A 16128-nucleotide genomic window follows, 5' to 3' on the forward strand; every position below is an offset into this window, starting at 1 on the left:
GAAAAGATATGTTGGTTGTGATTTGGTAGTTATCCTGTAGAGGTATTATTTTACAGCAATTGATCATGTAAATCTTCTAGTGATTATGTAAATCTTCTCAAGTTGTAACCGATTCACCTATAAATAAGAACTTTACTTCCATGGTCAAGAGACAAATTGATTTTGGCTTGAGTGAGTCACTAGCTGAAGTTAAAATATATCTTTCATTTTGTTTTCGGCCGAAGGCTATTCTACACCTTTTTTAACCGGAACACTTACGATTCAAAGAATTATAGATGGAAAGTTTCATATTAATTCTTTTGAATTATATACGAAAATTTTCATATTAATTCTTTGGAACCTATTATAAGAAAATATTCTCAAATATAAAAATATCTAGAGAAATAGATGAAATTAGAAAAATTTATTTAAAATGGATTTCATATCAAATCCAACCTCAAAACTATCATTTTTAAAAAAAAGCATACAAAGATATTTTAATATTAAATTATATATATTTTTATTATATTAGTAATAATAATTAAATATATAATATTTGAGTATATTATTTTCACTCTTTCCAAAATTTTGTAGATCTTCCATCGATATTTAGTTGAATTTTCTGTTAAGGATAAAATAACGAGTAAACATTATCACTGTCTAGCCCCCGACATGATGTCATCCTAGTTTTGGACCTCAACTTCAGTTTGTATAAATTGCTTGTTATATCACATAATTTAAAACTTAACATTTATATTTATGATCTATTTTTCATATGGTAAAACAGTATAATATAACACTTATTTACGTTTACATATTTCGGTGAGAAATTTAATATAATAATTAAATATATAATTGTTTCTTCGATAAAAGGTTATTAAATCTGTCATTTCTCAAAATTTGATAGTCTTTTTGGTTGTTGGTTGGTTATAAAATTTGAATATTGTTATGAATTAATGAATTAATGATTGTCCATTGATTTGATACATTTACTCATATGATTGATACTACTCATCTGATTCATCATTACTCTTTATGTAAATATTTGTATTGACTACGTTGATGAGTTACTTCCTATAAATAGGACTCTTCCTATCAATGATAAAACACAGATGAGTTACTTCCTATTCTCTCATTCTTCATTTTCTATTCTTCCTCTCCTTTTTCTCTCTCTTATTACCTTTATTTCATAATACGTTATCAGTACCATACTCCAACCAATTGAGGCCCAGTGAAAGTTTTTTCTCTATAACGACAGTGCTCTGCATGTCTCAATCCAAGCTCTTTCTAATCCTTTCTCAAATTATAATTTTACTTTATATTCTTCCTCTTGTAATAAGAATTGTTTAACTTTATCAATTTTCATCTCTGTCTTATTATTTTTATTTTTATTATGACGGTGATTATTATTATTATTATTATTATTATTATTATTATTAATATTATTATTTTATGTGCTAGTTCTAAATACACAAAATGTTGCAAAATTTGGATTTGTGACCCTGATATTACAAGGAAAAATTCCTCATATTGGATTTTAAATGTTGAAATATATTTAGATGCAATGGATATTGGGATACCATTAAATAAAGAAATAAAGCATTTAAGCAACATGACAAAAATATTGTGAAAAGAGATTTCACAAATATTGTGAATTTATTTCATACTTATATATGGCTAGCTGGACAAAGCAATATTTTTTATAAAAAATCATGAGATCCGCATTATCTGCTCCATTCCCAGAAGTGAATGCAGCAATAAATATTATGAATTTATTTCATGCATTTGTATGGCTGAACAAAGCAATGAGCTTTTGATAGAAAATCAAGAAACATGTCCAAATTGGTTTTGCTCCATTCCCAGAAGTGAATGTCGCAACATTTGATTTATATTTTCATGATCGTGATATTGATTATGGACATGGTTATTGTCAACACCCAATTTCGTCCGGGCAAATAATGTTGTTTTTAAAAAATATATAAAAAATATAAAAAATAAAAAATAAAATATATATAAAATAATATATATATATATATATATATATATATATATTCAAAAATAAGTGTTATATAAAAAAAAAGAAGATAAAAAACTAATAAATTGTTAAAAAAAATAATAATAAATAAAAGTTAAATAATAAAAGATTTTTAATTTATGTTTTTAAACGTTAAGTAAGATAATCTTTTTGTTTATATATATATATATATATATATATATAATTAAAAAATATATTTTCTTTTTTTATTAATTAATAAATTCAGAAATTAAAAATTAAAAACAAAAATTAAAAATAAAAATTAAAAATAAAAATTGTGGATTGGAGGGAACAGTTTTTTTTCTTCTTTTATCCCAACTTCTTCCAACTGCTGCCCACCCCATCTGCTAATGAAGTTAACACAAGAACCAGGGGGTTTCCACACAGACACGTAAAAAAATTTTCATCATAAAAATATTCTCGGCATTTTTTTTGGCACCATGGCTATGCAACTTTTTTATTGAAATCATTGAATTCGGAGTTGCAACAAAAGAGAACCAATTGGTAAACCAACAATTTTTGGAATCAAAAGCAGAATTGCAAAAGAGGTACGCATTTTCTATCTTCAAATTTTTTTTGTGTTATATGATGATCTGAGTAGGGAGCATGGCGATTGATTATATACCAGTAAAAGAAGTCCCAATTGAAATGAATATCACATCACAAAAACTCTTCTCTGTCTTCTGTTTTCATACACTGGCAAAGCAATTAATGAAATAAAAAGGATTTAGATTGCCGCTATAAAATAGGATTGTGGTAGTGAGCATTAGGGGAAACGTTGGAGGTAGTTTGAGTTGGTATTGGAATAACTTGGGGTTCAGTTCCGGAGAAATGAAGTCCTTGTGCGAGAGAAAAGACTGTCGAAATGGCTCTGTTCCGACGCTGACGGTGGCAGTGACGGCAAATTTACAGTAGTCTTGATGGCCCGAAGAAGACGCGAGTAGTGGAGACAGTGCGACGGTTTTTCGCGATCATGAGTGGTGTAGTGGCGAGCAGCGCCGTGCCGACGTTGCCAAAAACTGAGAGTGGTCGCCGTCACCGTTGACGGCTTTGCCACAAGCATGATTGCGTTTTGAATGGTGGCCGCATTTGATGGTATGGTAGTGTAGGGATGGAGGCGAAAATCTATAGCTGCCGTTACTGTTGGTGGTGGCGCAACGATTGCCGCCGGTGGTCTAGGTCGTGAGTTCTTGCGGCAGTGGTATTTCGTGGAAAGGAAGAAGATGAAGTAAGGGTTAGGTCATTTGTGCTGTGCGTTTTGTTAATTAAGGGTAGCAAATTTAACCTTTTTTTTTCATGCACCTCCATAATTTAATTCACGCACCCCCTCTTCTTTTATTAAAGTTAGATTTAAGTTTTTACTTCAGGCACCACCATAGTTAATTCGCACACTCCCTCTTCTTTTATTAAAGTTAGCAGATTTAAGTTTTTACTTCATGCACCACAATAATTCATTCACGCACCACCTCTGTTTTAATTAAGGTTAGCATATTTAAGTTGTTTCTTCACACACCTCCAGATTTCAGTTTATGCACCCTTGCTTTTAATATTGGATTTTGTTTATTTATTTGCTTCATGCACTCCCCAATGTAATAATCCCACACCCCTTTCATTAAGTTTTAGTTTACTTTTCGTACATGCGTTTTCACTAAGCACACACCCATTTCCTTTATTTTTCTTCTTAGATGTAATGTGTTTACTTTACTTTATGCACCCCGCGCTTTACTTTATGCACCCCGCGCTTTACTTTAATGCACCCCGCATTTACTTTATGCACCCCGCGTTTTTCTTTATGTATCACGTTTCCGTGTTTTTTAAGTAAATTTCATATTTCAATCACGTCATTTTCAAAAAAATAATAAAAATATTTTAAAATTGAAATAAAAATTTAAATAATTTTCAAAAATAAGAATAAATAAAAATTTAAAATTATTTTCTTTATTCTTTGTTTTGGTGTCTAATCGGTCGCTCGTGTCGCACGACACTTTCTTTTAAAAGGTAAAAATAAAAATTATTTTAGTGTCTAATTGATCGTTCGCGTCACATGACACTTCTATTAAAAATATAAAAATATAAAAATTATTTTAGTGTCTAATCGGCCGCTCGCGTTGTAAGACACTTTCTTTAAAAATGCAAAAATATTAAAAATGTTTTTGGTGTCTAATTGACCGTTCCGTCACATGACACTCTCTTTCTTATCAATAAATAAGTTATAAAGAGGTATTTGATGTCTAATCGACCGCTCGTGCCGCACGACATTTCCTTTCAAATATGTCATAAGGCGACTTTCAAAAGTTAAATCATTTAATCAAACAATTTTATAAAGAACTACGTAGCCCTGATTTCTTATTTTTAATGAGAATACGTAGGACTAAGGTTAATCCTTGTCGGGTCCTTTTCACTCAAAAATATATTTATGTTCTTACTTTTGGGAAAAATAAATATTTAAAATAAACACATCTCTTTTGCAAATTTAATTAAAGGTACCTCCTTTGGGCGGGCGCGGTAGGGTGCTAATACCTTCCCTACGCGTAACCGACTCCCGGACCCTAAATTTGGTTCTCGCGGACTTTATGTTTTTTATGGTTTTCCATAGTTTTCCAGAATAAACTATGGTGGCGACTTCAAATCTCTATTTTCTAAATGAATTTATTTTAGTTCGTCATCCCGTCGCGATTTAGGTTGCGACAGTTATAAAGAAAATTTCAAAAACACATTTTGTCACCAGAAGTGGCACAATAATGTGAAAAAGGGAAAAGAAAAATGTGAAAATGCTGACAAAAAGATGAAAGTATATATTATCATTACGGTGGTAAAGGTCATTTGAGTTGTACTTATTGTACACCAAAGCATCTTACAAATAATGAGAAAAACATAGAAGCATACTTTGCTTATGAAGATGGTGATTCTGATTATGGCCATATGGATGTTATTCATCTTGATATTATTATTTTCTTTACTAAAGCAAATGGAAGCATTTATCACCTCATTGATTATGAGAGTGTTAAAAAAAATCTCATATTAATATTTACGTTTATATGAAAAACGAATGTTTGCACTAGTACCAAAACATATGTGTCTTATTGATAGTGCAACAACTTATACAATTCTCAAGAGTAATAAATTTTTCTCTTGTTTGATAATGTGAGACATCGATGTTAGTATTATTTATAGTACTACAAATATATTTGAATATTCTATAAGAGCTATTATACTTCTACCAAGAAGTTGAATAGAAACTTATTAAGTTTCAATGATATTTGTCTAAACGAATATTAAATTGAGACAAATAATGAAAAAGATATGAAATATCTTTATATCTCTATGATTGAGTTGAAAAAGAAAGTGTGTTGGAGAAATTATCAACATTCTCTTATAGTTTGTACTACAAGTTTATTAGTACAATTTAAATGCATGTCATGGTAAACCAGAAGTTTACAAATCAAAATGATTGCTTTGTTTGACATGATCAGTTATTATGATGCGAAAAAGAAAAAAAAAGGTTGGAAAACTCATGTGGACACATTTGAAGCGTGATAGACCTATTGGTTCCAAATATAAAAACTCTTGAATGAGAAAGGGAGCTAATATGCAAAATGACCTAATCGAAAAGGTTAAAACCCAAAAAGATTCATTTGACATAATTAATGGTTCGGTTCCAAAAGAACCTCAAGTACCTGAAATGGTTGAAAATGATGAGATCTCAATAAATTATGTCATGAATCATATAATATGGAACCAAAATGAAGTCAACATTGATGAAACTTTTACATATAATATAACGATGAATGCTATGAATGACAATGATGATCAATAGCCAATGATCATTGAAGATTGTCGACAAAGAAAAGATTGGCCAAAATAAAAATATGCAAAGAAGCATAATTATATTTGCTTGCTAAACGAAAGGTTTATGGACATATAGTTTGCACACCTGAAATTCTGAAACCCGTTGGGTACATATGGATTTTTGCGCAAAAATCAAATTAAGAATGATGAAATTGTTAGATACAAAGCACAATTGGTTGCTCAAGGTTGTTCACAAAAACCTTGTATTGATTTGTGAAAAAACATATTCACTAGTATTGGATGCAACAACATTGCAATATTCGATTATCCTAGTTGCACAACAAGGCTTGCATTTACATCTAATGGATGATGTTACAACATATTCGTACGATTATTTTGAGAATCATATTTATATGAAAATCCCTGAAGGATTTTATTTGCCCAACAAGACAAATTCTAAAGAGGGTTATTCAATAAAATTGAACATGCTCTTTTATTGATTAAAGAAATCAAGACGTGTGTGGCATAACCGTCTTATTGAGTACTTATTAAAAGAAGGATATAAAAATGATCATATTTGGTCTTGTATTTATATGAAAAGATCCAGATAATGAATTTGCCATAATTATTGTTTATGTAAATGACATAAACGTCGTTATATTCCTAATGAACTCACAAAGGCAATTGATGACTCAAAGAAATAATTTGAGATGAGTGATCTTTGAAGGGCAAAGTCTTATTTGAAATTAGAAATTGAGTATTTAAATAAAGGTGTTTTTATACGTCAAGAAGCTTATATAATTAAGGTGCTTAAAATGTTCTAAATGGACAAGTCATGTCCATTATGCACTCCAATAGTTGTGAGGTCGTTAAATGTTGATAAAGACTCTTCTTAGACCTCAAGAAAATGATGAAGATCTTCTTGGTCTAGAAGCACCATATCTTAGTGTCATAGAAACACTAATGTATCTTGCTAATTATACTTGATCTAATATTGCATTTGCTGTAAATTTGTTAAGCAAGATATAGTTCTTCAACTACAAGAAGAGAATGGTTTGGAGTAAAACATATACTTCGTTACTTTCAGGGTACTACGAATATGAGCTTATTCCATCCAAATGATTCAGATTCAGACCAATGGGTTATGGACATGCATGTTATTTTACATATTTTTACAATGTCACAATGGTTGATCACAAACAAGATGTTTGTTCACATGTGGTAGCACAATGGTTTCATGAAGGTATATGAAACAAACCATAGTAGCAACATCGTCTAATCATACAAAATTACGAGAAAAGTTATGAATATGTTTGGTTAAGGTTTATAATTCAACATGTGCAAAAAACTTGTGACTATCCTTGAGAAAGATGGAATCAACAACCATATATGAACAAATAATGTATTGTTCAATTGAAAGGATGATATAGATATCTAAAAATTCATTCATGTGAAAATATGGCAGGTCATTTATGAAGTTTTTGCCAAGGAGAACTTTTGAGCAAATGATTCACAAGTTCGGACTTCGTTACCTTAATGATGTAAGTTTACATGAGGGGGAGAAATAGAATATGTGATGAACAATATTGTATTACATAATACATAATGTTGTACTCTTTTTTCTTCACTAGGTTCTTATCCCAAAGAGTTTTTCCTAGTAAGGTTTGAATGAGGCACATTCTTTTATCAATGGACACTCAAGGGGAAGTGTTATGAAAATGAATTAATGATTGCCCATTGATTTGATACATTTACTCATATGATTCATTACTCTTTATGTAAATATTTGTATTGACTACGTTGATTTGTTTCTTTATAGAATACATGTTGTATCTATAAATAGGACTCTTCCTATCAATAATAACACAGAGATGACTTACTCCCTATTTTCTCATTCTTCATTCTCTATTCTTCCTCTCCTTTTTCTCTCTCTTATTACCTTTATTTCATAACAAATATTTAATATAAAGTATTTCGTGCCCAAGGAAGAGTCTTCTTGCGCTGTATTTGAATGTGTGTAGTCATAAATCAATTACAATCGGTTGAAAAAGACTTCATTACATTTAATACATTTCTTTTTTCTAAGTATCTTTACTCGTTTTTTGTGCTACAATATTTTGTAAGTGTCTCTTGGATGCTCGTTAATTCATATTGTTCAAAATTTTCAAGGAAACGGGTAATATTACTGGTAACCAAGCATGTGATTTTTTGTGATTAACAACATAGGTTTTGGTAATATATACATAGAGCTCTTAAATACCTCCTTAAAAATAACGTAATGTTTTGTACCGTAATTAAAATTGATTTTAAACACACTTTATTTTCAGTTTTAATTATTTTTTTCACAAACTCTTCAGCTCTTTGTTTAATTTCAGCTAATAAATAATATTCATTAAAAACATTTAAAATATACGTACAAGTTAACATGATGAGAATACTGTATAATATAATAAAAAACATTAATACATTATATATATACACACACGATAGAACAAGATAGCTGTTTAATTTTATTCATGGTAAGAAAATAATCATATTTGTATATATTATATTCATGTTAAATTAACATACCTAACATATGAAATATGATAGATCAGTGATAAATTATTTATGCATATAGAGGTATTCGTGATTTCTAACTTTCAAAACTTTTGTTATTAATCTGTACTTGATTCTTTTTTTTATTATTTAAATATTTTTCAGCAAGTTAATATTTAAAATAAAAGCTATTGAAATATAACTAATAAAATATTTTATCACAACTCTATTTTTTAATAAGATTAAATCATGTCTTTGTTCCTCATATTCATAGTAAAATATTGATTTTGTCCCTCTATTTTATTTATCTCGATCTGGTATCTATTTTAGGAAATTTGATGTAATTAAGTCCAAAAACTAACTTGTAACACCCTTCTAACATGGTTATTACACCACTAACAGAAAGAATTTTATTACATCAAATTTTCTAAAATACAGATCAAATTAAAATAAATAAAAATAAAAAGATAGATTTGATATTGTGCTACGAGAACGAGTATAACTTAGCCTTTTAATAATGATTAATACAGTAACACTTCTTCAAATTTAGGTTTTTATTAAATTTGAACTGCCCATATAATAGAAATTAATGAAACCGTAGGCGTTTAAAAAAAATAAATTATTGAGAATTCAAAATATATATATTGTGGTGCGTCTTTTAAGAGGAATGTGAACAAAAAGTTAAGAAGCTTAAGAGTTTAAGAAGCTTTAATTACAATGGAAATATTACTTAAATATTTATTAATTTTTGTAATATTTTGTTCATTAAAAACGAGTGACATTTAAGAAGTCTAATCCTATGCGTCATGGGTAGCAAACCAAAATTTTCCTTTTCAAAACCGTCTAAAATTTAGAATATCTGAATTAATTTATCATCTTGTATTTCAAAAGATGATGCTCTCTATAAGTAGCGTTTGACAAAACTGATTTGTGATTGTGAAGCCACAATGGTTAAAGATGCAACTCGATCAGGGGTTCGAGATGACACAGTTTCCCTGAAAGTTCTGATAGACAAAGAGAAAAATAAAGTCGTGTTTGCTGAAGCAGGGAAAGATTTTGCGGATGTTCTACTGAGTTTCTTAACATTGCCTTTGGGGACTATTGCTAGACTCGTGGCTAAGGAGTCCAGTGTACAACCAGTTAAAGTTGGTAGCCTGAGCACATTGTATGAAAGTGTGTCGCTTCTTGAAGAAAAATTTTTATGCATTCAAGAGTCCAAGGAAATGCTACTGCAACCAAGGAACTATATGGAACACTATTGCAAACAGCTGATGCTGAATATTGATGATACTGAGCTTAAAAGCTACTGCAACCTTTTGAACTGTGCTTGTGACGATCCACAATCTGAATTGTTTTGGGAAGCTGTAATGCGAACGTGGTTAGAAAAGGGCTTTGTGAAGGAATCTGCTTCTCTTTTAGTTTGTGATGATCTTTATATAATGCCCAATGATTTTGGAGCAAGTGCAAATTTGTTTCATATGCTTGGAATTGAAGACTTGGAGACTCTTGAGGAACAAATTGTGGATATCACCAAGGAGGAGGTATGTCATTTTTTAACTTGGTTTTTATGCTTCCATTCTTTCTATTCATTGGTTTGTTTGTTTTTTTGTCGTAGGTAGTGGACTTGCTGAAGTTTTCATTGATCTCAAGAACCCCAATGACAGATTTAATCCTAAGAAAGAAACAATATCTTGATAATTTTACCCCAATAAGCCAAAACCTGTTTGAGATTGGAAAAATACCATCTTTTGAGGGTAGGCAAGTGGTTGTGAAAATTCGAATAAGTAAATCAAATGGGAAGATTATGTTTGCTGAGGCAGAGGAAGAGTTTGTTGACTTTCTTTTAAGTTTTCTGACTTTTCCCTTGGGTGGAGTGCTTCACATGCTTGAAGGATCTTCTTCGGTAAGCTGCATAGATACATTATATAGGAGCCTGAGTGAACTGAGTTCAGAAAAATATCTGATGTCACATGAACTCAAAGACAAACTAGTTAACCCTCCTTTTTCTAAACATTTGAATCTCAGCAACCAGATATTACCTATGGGATAGGAAATTTTCCTTGTTTATATTGTGGTTGTAGAGCCTCTACCGGAGAACCTTCAAGTCTTGTTGGTTTTGTGAAAGGACCAGCAACGTACTTTGTGACAGATGACTTGGTTGTGACTCCAATGTCATCCATTTATGCTGTTTCATGTCTAAAAACACTAAAAGTACCACTCTTTGACTTGGAGGAAAGGGTGATCGCAATTGGTGTGAAAGAGGTAGGAAATTGTGGAGGCTTCTTACTGTGCATGCTGTTATTTTCTGTATGAGATTACATTAAACTCTTTGTTTGAATTGTGCAGGGTCTTGGGATATTGAAAGCTTCATTGACATCAACATCTGCTTTGACAGAAGGTCTGAAACACTTGATAAGACCATTGAATAGAAGAACGGTTCATTCACTTGCAATTTAAATCTTGGGTTAGGGAATTTGGGTTCTACAGAATTCAATTCTAGAAATATTAGAGACCTAAACTTTATAATGTTTCTGTGCTTTGTGTTTGGTGGAAGACCGTTTATCAAATATGTTATGCAATGTTTGGTCTAAAATATAATGCTATTAAGGAGTCTTTCATTTGAACAGAAGGAATGTGTTATAACATTCTTTACACTCACTCTTCTATGAAGTGTTGTTGGTCATAAGTTATGAGTAAACATTTTTAGTCATTTGAAAAATTAAGGGATTGAAACCTCTTTAAAAAAATTATAATATTTTAAATATGTGCTTTTACGTTCTCACATCATAAAAATAATAATTTTATGAAACAAATTTGTCATACTTATTTTTGGGAATTTATGTGAAAGACAGGATGTAACCTTAATAATCAATTAAATCCTACTTGAATAAAAAATAAATAAATTGTTTTACACTACCAGAAGTTTATTCCTTCCTTTCTTTTATTCTTTTTGAGTATTTTGAAAACTAAATCAAATATTCACAAGAAAGGAAAATCAGATATATGTTAAGTATTAAATGAACAAAACATTTTGGAATCTATTTTTTATATCAAAAATATATGTGTTTTTCGTATTCAGTGTTTTTTTTTTTCTGTTTTAGACATCGAAAAATGAGAGAAAAAAGCTTTGCTCTATTTAGAAAAACATCAATATGATGTAAAATCCGACAAATTGAAATTCACACTATTAAAATTTCTTTTATTACATGAGATTATCTTATAAATTGTTAAAAAAATTACAAAAAAGACTTTTTTTAACTATTTTATTCTAAGAATCTTAATTGATAATCAATTTTTTCGTGAGCAATTATTTCTTACAAAATTATAAAATTTGTAAGTATTTCTCACAAAATTTGTTGTGAAAAGTGTTTAATACAAAATATTTTGTAAAAATGTTACCAATTTCCTACAATATTTTTTATAAAAAAATCTATAAGTATTTTCTCCAAATTAAAATTTAAAACAAAATTAGTAGAAAATATAAGTGTTTTTAGTAGTGTCAAAACTATTGAGTTTTTACTAAATTCAAATTTATATAATTTTAGATTTTTTTTTCAGAATAAAAGTTTAATTAATTAAACGTTTTTCTTTCAACATCTTCACAGTTCAAAACTTGAAATAATAATAAATAATAAAATTAAAATTAAAATTTCGTAACTTACATTAAATTAAATTTCCATGTTTATTCTTTGATAAAAATCCATAACTTTTATGTTAGATTGAAGAAGAAGAAGAAAAAATATTAATAACTATTATGTTAGATTGGAAATTTATAACTATTATATTTAGAGTGGCTATAAGAAGAAGAAAAAACACTAATAACAATTTGGGTTCAGAATGAATTAAAAAACAAAACATAGGCGAATAATAATTTTGAAAATGATTTTGTTGGATGAAAAGAAGAAATTAAAAGTTCAGCAACAATTTGTTCGATGAAAAAGTTAGGTTAGTTATCATTATTTAGTTATATTTTAATTTTTTTTTCTCGGTCTAACATGATCGATATGATCGATGCAACTATTAGAAAATTTTTCATTAATCAATTTGAACAAGAATAATGTTCACAAGCAAATGCATTTTAGATTTTTTATAAAATAGATGAAGAAAACAATTGGATTAATTTTCAAAAGAAAAATAGAATGTGATATTTGAATATTAGAATTTTAAAGAAAAGAAAAGGTGAAAGAAATACTCAAGTTATATATATCCTTAAAACCGTGAATATATGTAATTTTGATGTATTAGTTAAATTAACCATCTCATAAATATTAAAGATATTTAAAACGTTTAGCCTTTAAGAATACAAATTCATAGACATTATGATTTCTCTAACAGATAGTATATATGGTACAACTCGAAGGTCATGATGAATCGTCCAAAGTTAAAGATCGAGACAAGTTGTTGGATGCTAAAGGTGCATACTGGCCAACCCAAATTAAAGGTTAAGATGAATTATCTTAAGAAGACGATAAAGACATGTCATATCGTACAAGGGATAAGTAGGCCCAAGCTAAAGGTAGAGATCGTTCAACTCAATCTGAATGTCAAGATGTATCGTCCATGATTAAAGATCAAGACGAGTCGATCAAACCGACGATCCAAATGAGATAACTCGAGTAGAAATTTGATATTGGTCGACTTGGGATAAAGGTCAAGATGTGGAAACTTAGGATGAAGGTCAAGCCGAGTTAGTAGTCTGAAGTTTGGACCTAGTTAGCCTAAGCTAAAAGTTGAATTGAGTGCCTGAATCGAAAGATCAAAACGAGTTAGCTCAAATCAAAGTTATGAATATTTTTTTATTCAAAGGAAATCCCCAAAACTTGATGAATTAAGAAAACAAAAAATATTCAACAATTTAATATTACCACAAATCTACCACTCACCTTTGGCTTCATTTTCCTTAACACAATTTGTGATGCATACATTTTCTAATGGAATTAACATGATAAAATTACTTTACACTTATCATTATTCCTCCATGCAGCAGCAAGGAAGAATTGAGTTTGACTAACAAAAGTTTCATTAAGTTTTCGACAGAAATGACAAAATTATCCATGCATGCAAATATTCGCAGATAAAATTTACTTCGAGTATAAGTGGATATTTTAAACGAATACCTACACATAATGAGTAAAAGGTAATTTAATACTTGCTTATAAACGAATCAAATGCGGATATTATAAAGTATCCGTTACTCGTAAAAGAATAAAATTTAATTTATATTTTATCAAATTTAATTTAATTAAAATTAAAATTTAATTTATCTTTCATTTAACTTATCTTATATTATATTATATTATATTGTATTGTATTATATTATATTATATATATTTAAAATTATTTAGATTTTATTTTAAAAATTTATAAACTTTCCTTTTTTAAATATGTGTGAATAGTCGTGGACATCCATAAATTCTAAAAAATCCATGAATATTTCTTATACAGGTATTCAACGGATAAGTGGATAAATAAAAGTTAATTTTTTTATTAAGGATAAAATAACGAGTAGATATTATTAGTGCCTATAAATTGCTTGTTATATCACATAATTTAAAAGTTAACATTTATGTTTATGATCTACTTTTTATATGGTCAAACAGTATAATATAACACTTGTTTACGTTTACATATTTCGTGAGAAATTTAATATAATAATTAAATATATAGTTTTTCCCTTCAATAAAAGGTTATTGAATCTGTCATTTTTTTAAAATTTGATAGTCTTTGGCTGTTGGTTGGTTATAAAATTTGAATATTTAATATAAAGTATTTCGTGCCCAAGGAAGAGTCTTGCACTGTATTTGAATGAGTATGGTCATAAAGCAATTACAATCGGTTGGAAAAGATCTCATTACATTTAATACATTTTTTTTTTAAGTATCTTTACTCTTTGTTTGTGCTACAATATGTTGTAAGTGTCTCTTGGATGCTCGTTAAGTCATATTCATCCGTTCAAAATTTTCAAGGAACCGTGTATTACTAGTAACCATGCATGTGATTTTTACAAGTCTTGATTTACAATATAGGTTTTGGTAATATGTGCATAGAGCTCTTAAATACCTCCTTTAAAAATAACGTAATGCTTTTATTGCAATTAAAATTGATTTTAATCAAAATTTATTTTCAGTTTTTATTACTTTTTTCCCCAAACTCTTCACCTCTTTGTTTAATTTCAGCTAATAAAGAGTATTCACCTCTTTTTCATGATCTTGGAATTGAAGACATGGAGACTCTTGAGGAACAAATTGTGGATATCACCAAGAAGGAGGTATGTCATTTTTTAACTTGGTTTTTATACTTTCATTCTTTCTTTTCTTTGGTTTGTTCATTTTTTTTACTCCAGGTATTGGACTTCTCAAGTTTTCATTGATCTCGAGGACTCCTATGACAGATTTAATCTTAAGAAATAAACAACATCTCGGTAATTTTTCCACTATAAGCCAAAACCTGTTTGGGATTGGAAATATACCATATGCTGAGGGTAGGAAAATGGTTGTGAAAATACAAATAAGAAAATCAAATGGGAAGATTCTGTTTTCTGAAGCAGAGGAAGAGTTTGTTAACTTTCTTTTTAAGTTTTCTGAGTTTTCCCTTGGGTGGAGTACTTCACATGCTTGAAGGATTTTCATCGGTATGGTGCATGGATAGATTATATAAGAGCCTGAATGAACTGAGTTCAGACAAATATCTTATGTCACATGATCTCAAAGACAAACTAGCTATAATCTTGTGATCAGCAACCATATATTACCAATTGAGTTAGAAAGTTTATCTTCTTCTGGACAATCTTAAAGTGTTCCTGGATTTGTGAAAGGACCAGGGATGTACAAGGTCACAGATGACTTGGTTGTGACACCAATGTCATCCATTTCTGTTGTTTCATGTCTAAAAACATTGAAAGTACCTCTCTTTGACTTGGAGGAAAGGGTCATTGCAATTGGTGTGAAGGAGGTAAGAAACTGTTTCTTATATCCATTTATGATGTTATTTTTTGTATGAGATTATATGACAGTTTGAATTGTGCAGGGTCTTGGGATATTGAAAGCTTCATTGACCTCAACATTTGCGTTGACAGAAGGTCTGAAACACTTGATAAGACCCATTAACTAGAAGAACGGTTCAATCACTTCCAGTTTAAATCTTGGGTTATGGAATTTGAGTTCTACAGAATTCAATTCTAGATATATTAGAGCCCTAGTCTTTATAATGTTACTGTTCTTTGTGTTTGGTGGAATCCGTTTTATCATATATATTATGCCATGTTTGGTCAAAAATTTAATGTTATTAACGACTCTAATATTCTGTTCTGTTTTATTGATGATACGTTTGAATGGAAAGAGTGAGTTATAAAATATATTTCTCTGAAGTGATGTTTGTCGTTTTAGTCGTTTGCAAAATTAAGGATTGAAACCTCTTAAAAAATAAAAGCTTTTTTTATAATATTTTAAACATGTCCTTTTACGTTCTCACATAATAAAAATAATAATTTATGAAACAAATGATTAGAGAATGTAACCCTAATAATTAATTAAATCCTACTTCCATAAAAAAAATTGTTTTACATTACCAGAATTTATTCCTTCATTTCTGTTATTCTTTTTTAGTATTTTAAAACCTAAATCAAATATTTACATTAAAGAAAAAAAAAAGCTTGCAAAATGAAATTCAAAACTACTGAGTTTATACTAAATTCATATTTTTATAATTTTACTTTTTTTTTTCAGAATAAAAGTTTAATTATTTAAATTTCCGGATTAACAAGTCTCTTCGAGATAGTGAACTTGTTA

The 16128-nt window shown here is 29.2% G+C and overlaps 1 protein-coding gene across 1 annotated transcript; it reads left to right on the forward strand.

Moving 5' to 3' along the window:
* Positions 1-9288: 9288 nt before the first annotated feature.
* LOC114184349 lies at positions 9289-15451 on the forward strand. Its single transcript, XM_028071659.1, has 8 exons — positions 9289-9882; positions 9957-10244; positions 10367-10603; positions 10688-10739; positions 14518-14609; positions 14685-14700; positions 15156-15292; positions 15368-15451. Exons 1-8 carry the CDS (start codon positions 9289-9291, stop codon positions 15449-15451), a joined length of 1500 nt encoding a protein of 499 aa, XP_027927460.1.
* The last annotated feature ends 677 nt before the right edge of the window (positions 15452-16128 follow it).

This window comes from Vigna unguiculata, chromosome 5 (assembly GCF_004118075.2).
Source record: "Vigna unguiculata cultivar IT97K-499-35 chromosome 5, ASM411807v1, whole genome shotgun sequence".
NCBI classification, from domain to species: Eukaryota; Viridiplantae; Streptophyta; class Magnoliopsida; order Fabales; family Fabaceae; genus Vigna; species Vigna unguiculata.